Source organism: Podarcis raffonei, chromosome 7 (assembly GCF_027172205.1).
Source record: "Podarcis raffonei isolate rPodRaf1 chromosome 7, rPodRaf1.pri, whole genome shotgun sequence".
Lineage (NCBI taxonomy): Eukaryota > Metazoa > Chordata > Lepidosauria > Squamata > Lacertidae > Podarcis > Podarcis raffonei.
In genome coordinates, this window is record NC_070608.1 from 6,837,456 (window position 1) to 6,854,098 (window position 16,643).

Below are 16,643 nucleotides of genomic sequence, written 5' to 3' on the forward strand. Positions count from 1 at the left end.
TCTCCTGCTTTCCCTCCCCCTAACTAACTTGGAATTAGATGCTGAATTTGGGGGAAGCTTTGCTTAAAATGAAGTTGGAGGCACCTTGGATTGGGCCCAGAAATGAATTGGCAGCCAGTACAGCTGTTTTAAAATGGTTATGTGAGATCTGGAAGGAACCACAACCAGCAATCTAGTTGTAAAGACATTGCAGTGTTTGACGCCAGTGGTCCTTGTCAGGAATAACACTGTTCTACTCACCCCCACATAATCTAGCAACTCTTCAAAAACTAGACATATAGAAGGTGTGGATTTGATTCATAAATCTAGGATTGCAATAAACAGTTTAAACAGAGGAATAACACATATAATTTGTAACTGCGGGAAAAGCATGAGCAACCAATATAAAACTGCTATGTTTAATAAATGTTTTAGGAATGTTTCTCTGCCCGTTCTGAGATAAAAGGCTGGCGTTCCAGGTTCAGCAATAGAATGAAGTCTCTTCCACAGCATGAATAAATAGATGCACATTTTAGCAAGTGTGAGGTGTTGCTGTTTTTCTGATGAGACTGATAATAGAGCAATTATACTCATAATAAATAAGATCTGATAAACACCAAAGCACTAAATGAGATTTTCTTGTGGACTCCATACACATGTCAGTGCTAAATTCTATCACCACGGTAACAACATTATGAATCAATCCTAACTAGTTAACTATTCTTCCTCCTCCCCTTATGAAGGATAAATAGCTGAATTATTCATAAACATTGTGACTAGATAAGAAATGCTAAGGTGTCTTACAAAGAAGAAGAAGAAGCTGGGCTTCAGTATTACTCTACTCACAATGCCTGATACAGATTTTGTTGAGTTGGAGTACCTGGTTTTGTCCTATTGAAAGACACTGCTGACTTACAGTGGAAATATCAGTGCTGCTAAATTGCCACCTGTGATGTGCATTCATGTTGAATCTGTATTACATGAAGTGCTTCTGACGCTTCTGATTTCTTAATCCAGAGTTTGTAACTTGAGTTCTTGTTCCCAGAAGTGTCATTTGCCCACCAGCCTAATCTGTTTGAGATCACAGTGTGATTCTTAACAACAAAGCTTACTTTTCTCCATTCTAGTAACAATGCGTCAGTTTGATCATCCTCACATCGTCAAGTTGATCGGCGTTATCACAGAAAACCCCGTCTGGATCATTATGGAGCTCTGTACATTAGGAGAGGTAGGAAAAGTTCAGAAGCTTGTATATGCCTAAGTCTTGCAGATGTTTTATAAAGAGATTTGGGAGGACTGCTTGTTTTGCCAGCCATGTATTTGCTGCTTGAATATTGCACTCCAAGACACTCATCAAAACTCTGCAGCTGCACAGTTTGGGGTTCAAATTCAACCCTGGAGTAATCAGGCCTAGCTGTGCTGGTGATGGGAGATTTGCACCTGTTTACCCCGGTGCTGTTTGACTCATAGTCCTCAAAGGGGTTCTTTGTAGTTAAGCAGAGAGTGGAACTGATAATAAATTAAAACTTTCATGCATGCTGTGCACAAGATGTGTATTAATGGGTAACAAGTAAAACCATATTACCCTTGAGAGAGAGCTATTCCTAATAGATTTGCTTGAACCAGGTTATACAGTGGAATTGAGAATTGAACTAGGGTAACTGTTATGTGTAACAGATTACACAGCTCAGTTCCCTTCTAATGCTTTAGCATTGTTGTTTGAAATTCTATTATTATCCCCTTAATGCTGTTCCCAACAGCTGCCGGCAACCTGTTTTCGTCTTCCTTCTTTTCCCCAGAAATGCTTTGGTTCATATTACTTGTGAAAAAAATACTGAAGTGATTACCGTATTTGCCACTTCCTTCCACCTGACAAATTAATATAGAAAAGTGGAGGAGCGGGGGTTTCAATTCAGCACTGTCAGCCGAATGCCACCAGTTTGGCTATATTTTGGGCTGTAGCCCGGTCCAGTGCTTTTGCTGCAGAATTGGGTGGACAGGGCTCATATCTGCCTTATGACCTCTTGGTCTCTTTTCACATCTTCTGCTAAGTGGTGTTTGGGCATGGGCATGTTCAGGAATGATGGAAGTTGTAGTCCAGCGACATCTAGAGAGCCATAGGTTCCCACCCCGCTCTAAAGATTCAAGCAAAGACCAGGCAGTAAACAAGAAATAAGAGTATCAATAGGTGAGAGTGATCATCAGGCCCCATTATCCCAGGGTGAGGCATGAAGGAAGTAGTGCAGCAACATTCTTAAGACCCAGGGAGTATAAGGTGAGCTAGGGATCACAACAGAAGGCTGCTGGTTGCCATGTAACCATGGGAATGGTGCTCAGGCAGAGCTCAACAAACCCACAAGAACAAGTAGGAAGAAGCCTCTGGGAGCATTCTGTTGGACATTGTGGGAAAAGGGAGCAAGGCCTGTTATATGACTTTTTTCCAAGGGTATCCAAATGCCTTTGGCAAGATAAATGCCCAACAGTATTGAAGCCAAAATGTGGCCAATGAGGGGGAAATACTGGCATGAATGGGGAGGCTCCCAAGTTTTGCAGAGGTAAAAGAACTTGGGGGGGGGAGAGAGAGAGAGACTAAGCCCCTCACCCCAAAAGAAAAATTAAGGCTGGGTATACTTAGTAGTCACTCAACTGCTGGTTTCTGTTCTGGAGCTTGGGAGACAGAAAATGGGGTTGTGTCGAATATTTTGGAACAATAAATAAAAGCACCCCAGACAGCAACATTTTGTCACAGACCCCACTTGTTCATTCAGCTGTGTTTTTATTTTGCCTGAACTTTTTTCTCTCTCTTTCATCCATAAAGCTGCGGTCGTTTTTGCAAGTAAGAAAATACAACTTGGACCTGGCATCTTTGATACTGTATGCTTATCAGCTTAGCACAGCACTTGCCTACTTAGAGAGCAAACGATTTGTACATAGGTAAGACATCTTCAACCTGCAAAATTTTAGTTTCAGACCCCCAAATGCATATGTATGTTTGTCTTCTTTAGCAGCCAGACTGGCTATACTGCTTAAAGATAGGAGAAATGTTTTGTTATCTAGAACTGCATCTTCACATTGGCTTCTGGGATAGCCCCGCAAAGGCTCCCCATGCCCTGAAGAGGCTTCGCGCGGCGAAGCTAGAACAGCAAGAGGGAGCGCTGTGCAGTGATCCCTCTCACTGTTCTGGCTTCTGGGATAGCCGTGCAGCCTGCATTCGCTCCATGAGACACACACACACATTTCCCCTTACCTTTTAGGAGGGGAAAAGTGTGTCTTATAGAGCGAAAAATACGGTAATGTATTAGAACTTAATTTACTGTGTGAATAAAAATACTCCCAAGTTTAGAATAAAACTTTGAAGTTCCAAAATTCATTTGCTTGTTCCCCTGTTGGGGATGCAGCTGCACTCAAGAGACTTAGTGAAGAGTGACACCTGCTGGACTGCCGCTTTTTAGTATTTTAAACAAAATATTTGCAGCAAGTGAGTCTGCCAAGACATCTTCTGGTGATTTGCAAATGCAATTTTGAAACCCTTTCAAAATGTGAGAGCTCACCAGCAGTGTTCTTAAGAGCAGGAAGAACTATACTCATGCTGTTTTCTGCTGCAATTAAACTGAAAACCAGTAGAAACAACCCCTCAGATTTCTAAGTAATAAGAGTGAATAAAATGTTGCATTAAATATGGATGACAGAAACATCTGGATGGCACTTGGTTGGCAAAGGCTACTTTAGTGTGTTCAAAGTACTCCATACACTCCATCTTGTAATCCTCACAAAATCCCAGTTAGACCTGGGATTAAAGCCACCTTCTGAGTTTATGCTGGAGTTGAGATTGAAACTGGGGGTTTCATGAACAATAATTTGGGAAACAGGAAGTGTAAGCTCCCCCTTGTAGTGTTAAAAAGCATTTTGCACTTCCTCTTTGGTGTGAAATGCAAGCTTTTTTCACCATGAGGAGAAATGGGAGAGTTCTGGTTTATATGGTGAGAGAGGTATGAGCAACAGAAATTTGGAAACTCTTGTACTTCCCAGTTGTTGTGATTCTCCAAGCACCTGCTATCACTCAGAGGCACATGAGTGGATTGGTACTTTACTAGCTTAGAGAATGGGCTATAATTGCTCTTCATGTTGAAGAAATTGTGTGTATGGTAGAGGCAAGAGTCTGAAACTAATGAAGATTTTGTAATTCAACTTCACATGGATAGGGCAAGATCAGCAGAGAGGCGCCCTAGATTTGAAGGTGTTGCACACACTTAACATAAAGAAGGTCTCAATTCAGTGATTTACACTGAATTTTTGGTAACAGGGCAATGTCTGACTTCTGCAGATGGTTATCCTAGAGGAGCATTGATTTGGTTGGGCATAAGGTAGCTTCTTGAATACTCGCATTGTTTTCTCTGTAGATCCTAAACAGACTTTCATATACTATGTTGTGTGTGCACAGAGTGGTAGGCTAGTGCTGCTCACCTGACCTCCAGTCCGCTGTGTCACTGCTGCTTACCAGGGGGTAGAAGGGTTGGCATGGTGCAAACACACTGGCAAGAGCACCAGATTGACTTCACCAGTGTGCTTGAACCACAGTGCCCTCTCCCCTCTCCTCCCTTTCTGCCTAAGTTGCAGCAATGTGACCGGCTGGAGGTCAGGTGAGCAGGAGCGGCCCTCCATGCTGTCCAATACTGGTAGTGCACTTGTCATTTCTACCAGGAGGAGATAACTCGGGTTAGTAAGGGAGAATGATGCTGGATTTCAGTGTGATGAAATGCATAGAATATTGCTAATAGTCAAAACTTTTGATGCCTTAAATTTATGTGAAAAGGAAATAACTGTTGTGTCCTCTGGCAGGGATATTGCTGCTAGAAATGTGCTTGTGTCCTCCACGGACTGTGTGAAATTAGGTGACTTCGGTTTGTCCCGGTATATGGAAGATAGTACGTATTATAAAGGTAAGAAAGGGGAATGTTCATCAAGTCATGGTTTCCAAAATGTACTCAACATCATTGTATTTACTAAGTCAGTTGATTTTAAGATGGTACATGCAACATAATACAGAACTACAGTATAATGGCAAGTAAAAACAAACCCAGCCCAGTTTAAGAAATAAACCAATGTTGTATAAATACATTTGGGAGAAGCCGGAGAAATGTTATTTCTGCAAATTACTCTGCTTATCTTTGCAGCTTTCTTAAATAAGTAAGCAGATTTTATCTGCCCAATGACATTCAGCACCTGTCGGTTTAAAATATCACACTTTCCTTAGAATTGCACACCTGATTTATGTTAATGGCAAGTTAGCGAGCCAAGCTGCATGCGTTCTGCCCTCTTGCCCTCTGTGGTGTATGTGCAGATTCTGGGCCAGCCTAGTGAAAAGCAAGGCCTGTAAACTTGGAAGAAGTCAGAGTGCATGTGAGTACCAAAGAGATCAGATGGCAGAAAAGCCTGCCGCAAGGCAGTGGCTTAGCAAGGCAGTGCAGAGTGCAGCAGGAGATGAGTAAACAGCAACCAAAGGGGCATCATAATCAGCAATGCAAGTGGCTCAGTGCAGCTTGACAGTAACATTAGGTTTTTAGTCTCTGCTGTTACTTCCACTCCCTTCGTGAAAGTACAACTGTGAGGCACTTTCCTTGGTCTTCGCCTTTGTAATTGACGCTACACTCTGAGAAGCACGGCACAAAAGGATCTTTACAAATGGCCAGGAGAAAGAACAGTGTGTATACTATTGAAGATAATCAGTTGAATATACTTTAGCATTAGCAGTTAACGGGTCATCAGTAGTCGTGATTTATACCTTCCAGCTTCCAAAGGAAAATTGCCTATCAAGTGGATGGCACCAGAGTCCATCAACTTCCGACGTTTTACCTCAGCCAGTGACGTCTGGATGTTTGGTAAGTGATGATGAGCTCCATTTATAGGGTTGTTTTTTTATGTGAACCACTTATAGGCTTTCATTCTCCATATATTTCACACTGACAAGTTCCCTCCATCCTTGTGGAAGGATATTAAAGGATTTATGGGGTGCAATGTACCTCTGGATTTTGCACACAGACCTACATACATTGCATCATTCTTCTGCGTCCATGTCAGCGAGGCTGGGCAACCTAATGACAGGGTGGAAGGCAAATTTTGCTTTTACTGTGGCGTGTGATTTACTTTTGCCATAGGAAGAAATGATGAGCATTTGCTTATGTGGGAGCAGGGATACCATTGCCGTTTGGGCTTCATGGTGGCCCAGTAACTGAGAGTCAGTAAACTGGTTGCCTTGGGACATGCCTTGTCTCTGGACAAGGTCTCTCCCTCCTGAAAGGTTCAGAATTGTATTCTGGAGGTGCTGTTGGATCAACCATTGCTTCTGGATTCCATGTTGGTAGCTGTAGGCTGGAGTGCCTTTCACCTGCTTTGGCTGAAAAGCCAGATGCCTGGTATAGCCCATTGTTAGACAAGCTTTGGTAGCTTTCATATTAAACTTTAGTAACGCACACTATGTGATGAAGTTGCTTTGTTAAATGACTCAGAAGCTTTAGCTAGTGCCGGATGTGGTGTTCTGCCTTGCATATGTTGTTTGTCTTGAAGTAGCTGCAGTAGAGTGGCTCCCGATGCTCTGCAACTCTCTCCCAAGAGGAATTTATTCTGCCTTTTCTGTCTTTACAGAGGTGGGTGAAGACAGGTTTTTCAGGCAGCCTTTGGTGTTTGATTCTGCTTCTTGTGGTGGTTCTGCTGGTGTTCATTGTTGTTGTTGTTTTACTTTACTTGTAAGCTGCTGTGACGTTTTATGAGTAGCAAAACAACATAAAAATGGTAATGCTGATTAGTAGAACTCCACCCCCTCATCTACAAAGCCCAATCTTTGGTTATCTTGCCCATGCTAAATTGTGATGCAATATCAGTGGTTCTTGCTGTATGTGTGCACATACATACACACACAAACATTCATTCAGTCATTCATTCACAAACACTCATTTATATAGACAAACAAATGTGTGAATACAGCTAGGCTCTGGAAGTTCTTAAATTCTTCTGTATTTATTTCTGTACTTGGCAAGAGGCAGGAGAGGTTTCATCCCTTGTAATAAGCTGAGCATATGCCAAAAGGGGTGGTTGATATCAGCTTCACTTTGCTTAATAAAAGCATGGTGCAACAAAAACAAGCTCATTTCTTTGTACTTTTTGGTTCATAATTATTTTTATATTGCAGTTAGGGCATTCTTTCTTCAGTAATTTATTTTTTAATTGGTCACAGGAAAGGCATTGTGGGTAGAAAGCCCCAGCTATTAACAGCTCCTAAGGCAATTTTTGTTGGATTACCCATGTTAAGCATAGTTTCGATTGAAACTACTTTGTCTCTTGGTTCAGCTTTTTTTCTTTGTTGAAACTTAACCTCAGACTGAAATACTGTCAAGAACCATCCACAAGTAAGAACAAGCCTGTGGGAAATGTAGAAAACAAGGATTGCTTATTCTTCATCATTATGACTAGGATGGTGAAGTTTTGCAGGCTGATTGATTAACCAAAAATTTAGTTGAATGAGTGGTTAAGGCCAGTTTGAGGTAAGTGGGGCTTCTTTTTTAAGGCAGCTTTTGGTTTGTGATAAGTTAATAAGAAAGGGAAGTATTAAACATGGCCTTTTAGTGTAGTAATGAGTATGTTTTTTAAAGAAAGGTACCATTTCACACTTCTTCAGCACTTTGGGGTGGAAATCCATTTTGAGGCTTTCTTAACACAGATTAATTTGAGCTTTTTATGCCAATGAAATATGTTAATCAATTTACTTCCTTCGTTATTATAGTGTTGTGGTTTTTTTAAGTTCCACTTTTCTTCTAATAAAGCAAGAACCTCTGGCCAGACTTGCGCCCACCAGACGTTCCCATTTGACCTGCCAGGCCATTTTGGCATGCCATGTCCACCTGTCCAAATCTTATATGTACTTTCCCACAGTACCCTCATCTTGTCTGGATTAAGCCCAGACGATATGGCTGAGAAACCTTAGCTTGTTGGGTATAGACTCGGAAAGTAGATACCTTTTGCCCCTTGGTATCCTAGCAACTGTACCCTGCCTATTCCGAGAATAGGTTTTATCCTAGATGTGTCTGTCTCCTCCAAAAATGGGAGTGCACACATAAGTAAGAATTTCCCTTTTTACGGTTAATCTAGTATATCTTTCCTTTATGTGGTTGGAGCATAAATTCCATGGTGAATATTCATGGTTCAGAACAAGAGATAGGTAGCCTGCTGAGGCACATTTCTGAACAAAAACGCAAGTGTTTGTTGAGAGGTTGCACAATTTCCAACTCATTATTGCTAGCTATTGTTCAACAACTCAGTCACCGCTTTATCTGTATGCCTGAGAAAACAAATCCTTTCAAAACTTTATTAGCTAAGTCTTTAACCTGGCTGATAATTTCCCCCCAAATACTCTTGTTTCAGGTTAACTGCTCACTTTTTGTTTTCAATTTCCCAGGTGTGTGTATGTGGGAAATTTTAATGCATGGCATAAAGCCCTTTCAAGGAGTGAAGAACAATGATGTGATTGGCCGCATTGAGAATGGCGAGCGGTTACCAATGCCTCCGAACTGCCCTCCCACTCTGTACAGCCTTATGACCAAATGTTGGGCATATGACCCCAGCAGGCGGCCGAGATTTACGGAACTTAAAGCTCAGCTGAAGTAAGAATCGCTTTCTTGTCTGCTAGCATCTCATGTTATGTGCTAATCTTGTTATGTTAAGATATTGGCTTTAAAGGGATTGTGTTTGTGAGGGAGGAGGATGGAGCGAGGGATCGATGGCATTATTTTGAAATAAAAATATGCTTGTTCGTACTTAGGATATACCGTATTTTTCCATGTATAAGACTGGGTTTTTTTCCTAAAAAATAATGTCCAAAATTTGGGGGTGTCTTATACATGGATTCCTGCCCCCCATTTTCTTAAATCTGAGTCCCCAAAAATAGGGGGTGTCTTATACATGGTGACATCTTATAGATGGAAAAATACGGTAACTATTTTAAACAAAAGCAGTTTTAAAAAAAAATAATAATCTTGGAATATTTGAATAAAATATTTGGTGTGACTGTTCTGTTTCATAGCCTCCCATCAGTATATATTATGTTTGTCAGTCCCATTGAATACCTACCAAGTGCTACTTCCAGAATGTATTCACCTTCAGTCATCTTATTTCCTTTCCCCCATGGTTTTACTTATCTACCTTTTTTTCATACAATGAAAAAATGTGGTTGATATCCTCCCCCTCCTTTTTATTATTTTTGCTGTGGAGGGTGAATTTGACCATACAGTCCTGCCGCTTGACTCTTGGAGCATGTGAATTTGAAGGGCTCAGTAGGCACTCCAACCCCTTTTACAACTGCTTTGCAGATAGTACCCTAAATTCTCACTTTTCTGTTGCTTAAAATAGTGTTCACCTGGCCCTTTTGTTAGGGCTTCCAAGACAGTGGCCACTAATAGTAGTAAGCAGTATAATGATATATCACACTAGAAAAATAATAAAAGTAAAAACAAAAAGCCTCCAGCAGAAGCCCCCTCCTAAAAATAAACTAAAAATGAGCACAGTAAAAACAACCAGTCACTGTCTTTGTAAAGGCTGTCTGAACTAGCTGTTTTGGGTTGAGAAGTGTTGTTGTTGTTTAGTCGTTTAGTCGTGTCCGACTCTTCGTGACCCCCTGGACCAGAGCACGCCAGGCACTTCTGTCCTCCACTGCCTCCTGCAGTTTGATCAAACTCATGCTGGTAGCTTCAAGAATACCATCCAACCATCTCATCCTCTGTCGTCCCCTTCTCCTTGTGCCCTCCATTTTCCCCAACATCAGGGTCTTTTCCAGGGAGTCTTCTCTTCTCATGAGGTGGCCAAAGTATTGGAGCCTCAGCTTCAGGATCTGTCCTTCCAGTGAGCACTCAGGGCTGATTTCCTTAAGAATGGATAGGTTTGATCTTCTTGCATGGGACTCTCAAGAGTCTCCTCCAGCACCATAATTCAAAAGCATCAATTCTTCGGCGATCAGCCTTCTTTATGGTCCAGCTCTCACTTCCATACATCAGAAGTGTTAGGTTCAGGCCAACGTCCCCTTTGCCCCATAGGAGGTAATTCGGTCCTTGTAGTGCCTCAACCAGAAAGAAATTATTCCCACGTGCTTGGTGTAGAGACATGGTGTAGGGTTTCAGATACTGAGTGAACAGTTAGAGATGTACAGGATGAGATGAATTGTTAAGAGGTGCTGAACTCCCTACATTCTAGCAAAAAAGACACTGACGTTTTCCCTATGTGCCAAGAAGCAAACACTGCTTCCTGTTTCACCTGAACAGGCGGAGTAGAGGATTGCTGTTTCTTAGAAGAACTTTTCTATTTTTCACAAGTCTTTTTTCTCCCTTCTCTGGACAAAGATCCCTTGGCCTTGCTTTCACTCCATAAAGGCTATGTCAGCCCTTTTACTTGCAAGGGTTGAAAATTCTCTGCTGGTGATGCAACCTTGGGCAGTCGTAGAGCACATTTCAAATATTTTATTTCCATGCCCTTGGAAACCAAATTTTTTAGAAGCTTTTTTGCATCTGCTGTTGACTAATTCACACATTTGTGTGTGAATTTCCTCACATAATGTGAGGAAATAAATATAAATTAAGAAACACAACTCTGTCCTACTACACTAGTCTGAAGAACTTTGAGAAGATTTCCTTCTATTTAGTAATATAACAACATGTGATTCCCTTTTAGGGCATGGACTGCACTGTCAAGGGTTATTGTGGCTATTGTGGATAATGGTATTTTACTGAAAAATGCATTCTGATGGCTATTTCAAATAAAATGTCAACTTTGCTAAGAAAATTAGTTGAATGCCTTCAAGCTGTTTAAGATCTGGCAGGGTAAGCTGCAAGACAAGACATGTTCCATTACTTACTGTGCAACAAATAACGTTCAGTTTGGGAAAAATATGGCTCAAACTGACTTTCCTGACCTCCTGTGAATTCTAGCTTTAAAATGCTAAGAGTGCATTAGAACAGCTGTATAAAGGCACAGTCAAAAATATCTCCAGACGTTGTGCTGTTCCCATCTATGGACTGTCCCTCCCAGTGGCCAAACAAAGGCAGTTTTATGTGTTATTTTTAATCCTTTGCTTCAAGCAGATTAAAGCTTCTCAGAGTCCTTTCCATTTCACACTCTTCTTTGTCAGGGCAGAGACAAAAACAACTGAGGATTGCCTTTCAGCAGATCAGGATTTGGGGGCAGGGTTGCTTTGATGCTCCCTATTTTTAAGTCTTGCTGTAGGCTGCAAAATTGGGGGTTAATTTATCAGCACTGACTAGGAGTTACACCAGGAATCTGTTGTGAGAATTATGGTTCAGCCTAGCTTTTGGATTTCCAAAATAATTAGAGAGTCCTTCAGAGCATGTGTGAAATCCTTACCACTAATGACCACAGCTGGTTTCCACACATGAATTTGGGACTTGGTTCACAAATCCTTTTTCAGAATGCCACTTTTAAGAGGGAGCAGAGAATGGTAATGGGCAAAGCCCTCTTGAATGTCGCTTGCCATATCCTGTACCCTATTTTTTGGGTCAACCACTGCCAACCTTGTGTTCTCCAGATGTTTTAGGCTGCAACTCCCATCAGTCCCAGCCAGGTCCTAGATTTGATCCCCAGTATCCTCAGGTAGGATTGGGAAGACATCTGAAACCCTGGAGTCTGCCAGCCAGTGTAGACCAGGCATGTCCAAAGTCTGATTTGGGGGCCCAATCCGGCCTGCCAGTTGGTTTAATCTGGCCCCTGTGGCAGTTGTTTATTTTCTGTAGTAAAATCCTAAAAAAAGCTCAAGAACTTCAATCTTAAAAAAACCCCAAGAACTTCAATGCTAAAAAAAGGTTAGCAACTTTGGTCGGCCCTCACACATGTTCACTTCATCAAATCTGACCCTCTTTGGAAAATGTTTGGACACCCCTGGTTGCAGAACAAGCTTGCTTTCTCCAGATGCTTTGAACTACAACTCCAATCCGCCCCAACCAGCACAGCCATGAAGACTGCACCAGATTTTTGGTTCAGGGGCTAGATTTAGCTCAGTGTCGATCCTTGGAATGGCAGATGAGAGGCATTACTCAAAGGCAAACTTTATCCATGGCTCTTCAGCTTTTAGAAGTTAAGCATTTTCAAAACTTGTCATGTAAGCATACAGGCAAGGTTGTTTCGGAGGAACCAGGGCAATGTGTGTGTTAGCACCTCTGTAAAGCAAACTAGAAGTACATGGCTTATCTGAAAAGAAAAGGGTTGATTCTAAATTTGAAAGTGAAAAATGTCATGAATTCTTGCTGCATCTGTTTAGACTTAATATTACTGAGTGTTGGAGACACCACGGTGATGTGCATAGATAGCTTGCCAGGCATGCAGCTAAGAAATCAGGATTCCCATTTTTAGCTGGTTGTAGCTCTACATGTTTTTCATTGTCATGGCTATTGACTGTCTCTTGTAAGTTGTGACTTTTAATGAGCTAGTGTGTTGCGATCATGAGCTCCCATTTCTTCCACCCTTCCCCAAGTAGAATGACAGAAGTTTCCATCCAACAACAGACAAATAAATAAAAACTCGATAAACAAATGGTTTGTTCATGTGTACATGGAGACCAGTTTCTTGAGGTTTGCAGCTGTCATGACAGTTTGCAAATGACACCGAGTGCTCTTTAAAACAAAGGTGCTGCTTGGATTTGGGTTGTTAATTGGGGTGTGCAAAAGGTGGGGGCAAATTGCTTTGTTCCTGAAGACGAGTAATGACATGGGACTTCCTTGCCACAGTTCCAGCAATAAGACAGATAGGCTTTCCCTACCCCAGGCCCTGAGAACAGGGAATATTTAGAGAGAAATACTCCTGTTCATTGTATGTATGTACAGTGGTACCTCTGGATGCAAACAGGATCCGTTCCGGAGTCTCATTCGCATCCTGAGTAGAACGTAACACACAACTGCATGGGTAGCGTTTCACCGCTTCCGCGCATGCACATGACGTCATTTTGAGCACCTGCGCGTGCACGAGTAGCGGAACCCGGAAGTAACGCATTCCGTTACTTCCAGGTCACCGCAGAGCGTAACCTGAAAACGCTCAACCTGAAGCATATTCAACCCGAGGTATGACTGTATATGTGCACACAGCTTATCCTATCTTTATCTTAGCTAAACAGTTTTTGCAAGGTGTTGCATTGTTTAAAAAACATGCAAGACCCGTTTGAACATTTCAGCAAATGTGCGTGTGCTTTGTTCTCAAACCACACTCAATTCACTAAAAGTAAACAAACAAAAACAGTTGTTCATCTCCAGACCAAATTTACCTGATATTTTGCTCCTGGAACAGACCCATAAGGGGGAAAAATGGCAATATATTGGTCGGATTTATTCTATCTTTATGGTAGTAGCAGGGTGTGTTCATTTGGAGCCTACTGAGATTGCAGGGCAGTAGGCTCAAAATCCATTTATTTCCAGGAACCAGATGAAATAAATTGCTATCTGAGTTTTTGCCTTCTCCATCCCTATAGAAACAGCAGAGTGGTTTTACATTTGGCAGAGCAGAGAAGCAGAATCTAATAGCCAATCAAGGAGGAATTTATTTTTAAAATGAGCAAAGGACTAAGGCAACTGATCTCATGCCTTTCACCACTTTATTCCAAGTGGTTAACTGGGGGAGCTAGATGAGGAGGGTATAAATCCTGAACAGCCTTTAGAAACTCCTGACTCCATCCCAAAGTTGCTGTGCTGCCAAACTGATTAGTTTGTGGCTCTGTAGAGACCAGTGTGGAAATGATCGGATCAGCTTCGAACTCCTTAGAATATATGTAGCACAGGATACTGTAACTGCTCAGTAAATCTGGAAGCTGCTGCATGCCAAGTCTTTTCAAGATGGCTGCTATCCAAGTTGGGTGATTTGCATGGCAGGAAGGGGAGTGAATTTCTGAAGAGGCAGCAAATCTTCAATTAGTCACTTCAAGTGGGAAAGATGTGGTAAGTAGCTGAGCAATAGAGGAGGTAGTACTCTTATTTGTTTTACTGGAGAAATTCCTTCTGTTCTCTGTTAGAAGCCTCTCACAGCTTTTGTTTGAGCTTGCCTACTAGTAAAAAGTTAAGCAATAGGAGTTTTAGATGCAGTTTTAAGCATTTGATGTTATATTCAATATTACTAATAGAACTGAAAATACCTTTCCGTCTTTCTTGTTAAGTCAGAAGCTTCTTTCGGACTTTTCAGAGATGCAACAATCTTATTTTACATGTGGTGTATGAATGTTTTCAAGCAAGTACGTGCTTGATTAATTGCCTCAGTATAATTACACTGGTGCCATTAGATCAAAAGGAATGTGGATATATAGATATTTTCAGTGTTCTTCTGTGGGATCACCCGTAACTTTCTAAATATATCTCTCATTGCCATATGTCTTGATGTTTTAAGAGTCTTGCATTTCAAAATGCAGTTGCTAATTTCGCAAAGGCATTCTCCCTACACCCCCATTTCCCCTCCCCACTATTAGTCTTACGAAGCCTAACCGTTTCTATTGCTGTCTAAAAAGAAGACATATTTGTCTAGCAAATTCCTTACTTGTCTGCCGTCTGGAACCATTGGTTTGGGGAATGTGCTTGGAGGAGACTTGAGGACGGCATCTATTACATTCTGAGCCAGAATGCCATTTATCTTCAGTGCAACATTTATTTTCCCCCTAGTACAATACTGGAGGAAGAGAAGTTGCAGCAGGAGGAGCGGATGAGAATGGAATCAAGGCGACAGGTTACGGTGTCCTGGGATTCAGGAGGATCAGATGAGGCTCCTCCCAAGGTACAGAAGATGGGTTTATCTCATATCCTTTATACTAAAACTGTGTGGCTTCTTAATTCCAGGAGTAAGCACCACAGGCCACATCCGGATACAGAGCCTTTGAATCTCTGTTGTTAAAGTGCAGACAACTACATTCTTTTTTCTTTTCTTTTTTTAAAAAAGCTGTCTTCCTTTGCCGCAGAGCTCCTTTTGAAAAAGTCCTGAAAGAAAGAAAGCTTAAAGGTAGCAGAAATAGAAAGAAATACAACATATCTTGTTATTTTTCTATACTTGAAAGTTGAAAAGTATTACTTAAATACTGTTAAAAAAAAGTGAAACTGACATGCAACATCTGATGTTGATTATCTATTGACTGAAATTTAAAATAAGTGTGATTTCAGTAATTCCTACTCATTTGGTTCACATTTTGTTATCTGCTTTGCTGAAACTTGGAATGCTTCATGACATGTTCCCCATAAACCTCTATGAAGACATTAACTGGATCTGATAGTAGGTGAACTTTCAGTGGTAATACGTCAGGTGGTTGCTCACTCTTCTCTATGTTCTCATTGTCCTCTTTAGAATCTCCTCCCAGGGGCACCCAGATTATCATTGTATTATTTTACCTGGGGATTAAACATTTTCATTTTTGTCTTGCCTGACCACTTGTAAAAAGCTGACTTGTGAGACATCCATAAAGTTTTATTTACGACATAATAGCACGCCATTCAGAAATGAGTTCATTCCATTCTAATTTATACTGGGGCTTATCCCGTGCTCAGTGGATGGTGAGACCATTTTCAGATGTTTTGCTTACATCTGTTTTCACTTCATCAGCCTTTCCCTCAATGCTGATGTACATGCGACAGATACCTATGCTGCATAAAATGTGAGTGGGCTGCCAATGTGTCTCTGACTGGGGATTGGTTGTTGGCAGGCTGGGAAGGGCTCTTTGTTCAGTGGTAGAGCGCATGCTTTGCATGCCACAAGGCTCCAAGAGACCCCTGCCTGAGACCTTGGGTGCATTGCTGTCTGTTGGAGTTAAGACTAGATGCTTGGATATGTTTGGAAGAAGGTGATTGATTGGATCCATTTCAGTCTGGCTTCAGGCCTGATCACAGCACCACTTTGGTTATCCTAGTTGATGACATTTGTTGGGAGAGAGATGGAAGGAGCGCATCCCTGCTCGTTCTCCTTGATCTCTTGGTGGGTTTCGATGCTGTTGACCATGGTATCCTTCTGAAGTACCTCAGGAAGGTGGGGGTACTCAGGAAGGATCAGTGGTCCTGATCCTACTCCCAAGGCCATTTCCAGAAAGTAGTTATGGGAGGCTATTGTTTGGCATTGTGCAAGTTGTCCTGTGGTGTCCTGTCTTGTCCTCCATGCTATCTATATGATAGCATCTATGTGAAACCACTTGAAGCTGTCATCAGATTTGGAGTGAGGTGTCCCCAATATGCAAATGACACCAAGGTCTACTCTCTGTTCCATCTGAAACAGGGGAGGTGGTCTCAGTGTTAGACCACTGTCTAGAGACAACGGTGGACTACATGTGGGCCAGTAAATTGGAACTGAATCCTGAAAAGAAAGAGGTGCAATATGTCCCAGGTTCTTGAGTATGGGAAGTGAGGAGACTGCCTGTCCTGGTTGGTTGCACAATAACTTGCTTGCACGATAACTTGAGGGTGCTCCTGGATTCAGTCTTGTCACTGGAGGCTCAGGTGGCCATGGTGGCTTGGAGTGCTTTTTTTCCAGCTCTAACTAAATTTTAAAAGCATATTGTGTGTTCCTTTCTTAGTTACCATGGCTTTTCCCTTCAGAACACAGAAGGCAATAAAATCAAATGAACAGAAGTTCGCACTGACCTGTAGCCGAGCCATTTGAATTAC

The 16,643-nt window shown here is 41.7% G+C and overlaps 1 protein-coding gene across 12 annotated transcripts in view; it reads left to right on the forward strand.

Annotated features, from left to right (window-relative positions):
* PTK2 (protein tyrosine kinase 2) overlaps nucleotides 1-16,643 on the forward strand; it is a 191,791-nt gene that overhangs the window by 148,512 nt on the left and 26,636 nt on the right. For 11 of the 12 annotated variants that reach the window (XM_053395199.1, XM_053395200.1, XM_053395193.1 and 8 more), the window contains 6 exons: nucleotides 1,107-1,207; nucleotides 2,798-2,913; nucleotides 4,819-4,919; nucleotides 5,769-5,858; nucleotides 8,429-8,633; nucleotides 14,664-14,775. In XM_053395199.1, the coding sequence (XP_053251174.1) occupies nucleotides 1,107-1,207; nucleotides 2,798-2,913; nucleotides 4,819-4,919; nucleotides 5,769-5,858; nucleotides 8,429-8,633; nucleotides 14,664-14,775 (725 nt within the window). Of the gene's footprint in view, nucleotides 1-1,106; nucleotides 1,208-2,797; nucleotides 2,914-4,818; nucleotides 4,920-5,768; nucleotides 5,859-8,428; nucleotides 8,634-13,935; nucleotides 13,953-14,663; nucleotides 14,776-16,643 lie in introns of those variants that run through there. The other variant, XM_053395203.1, reaches the window with a different exon arrangement.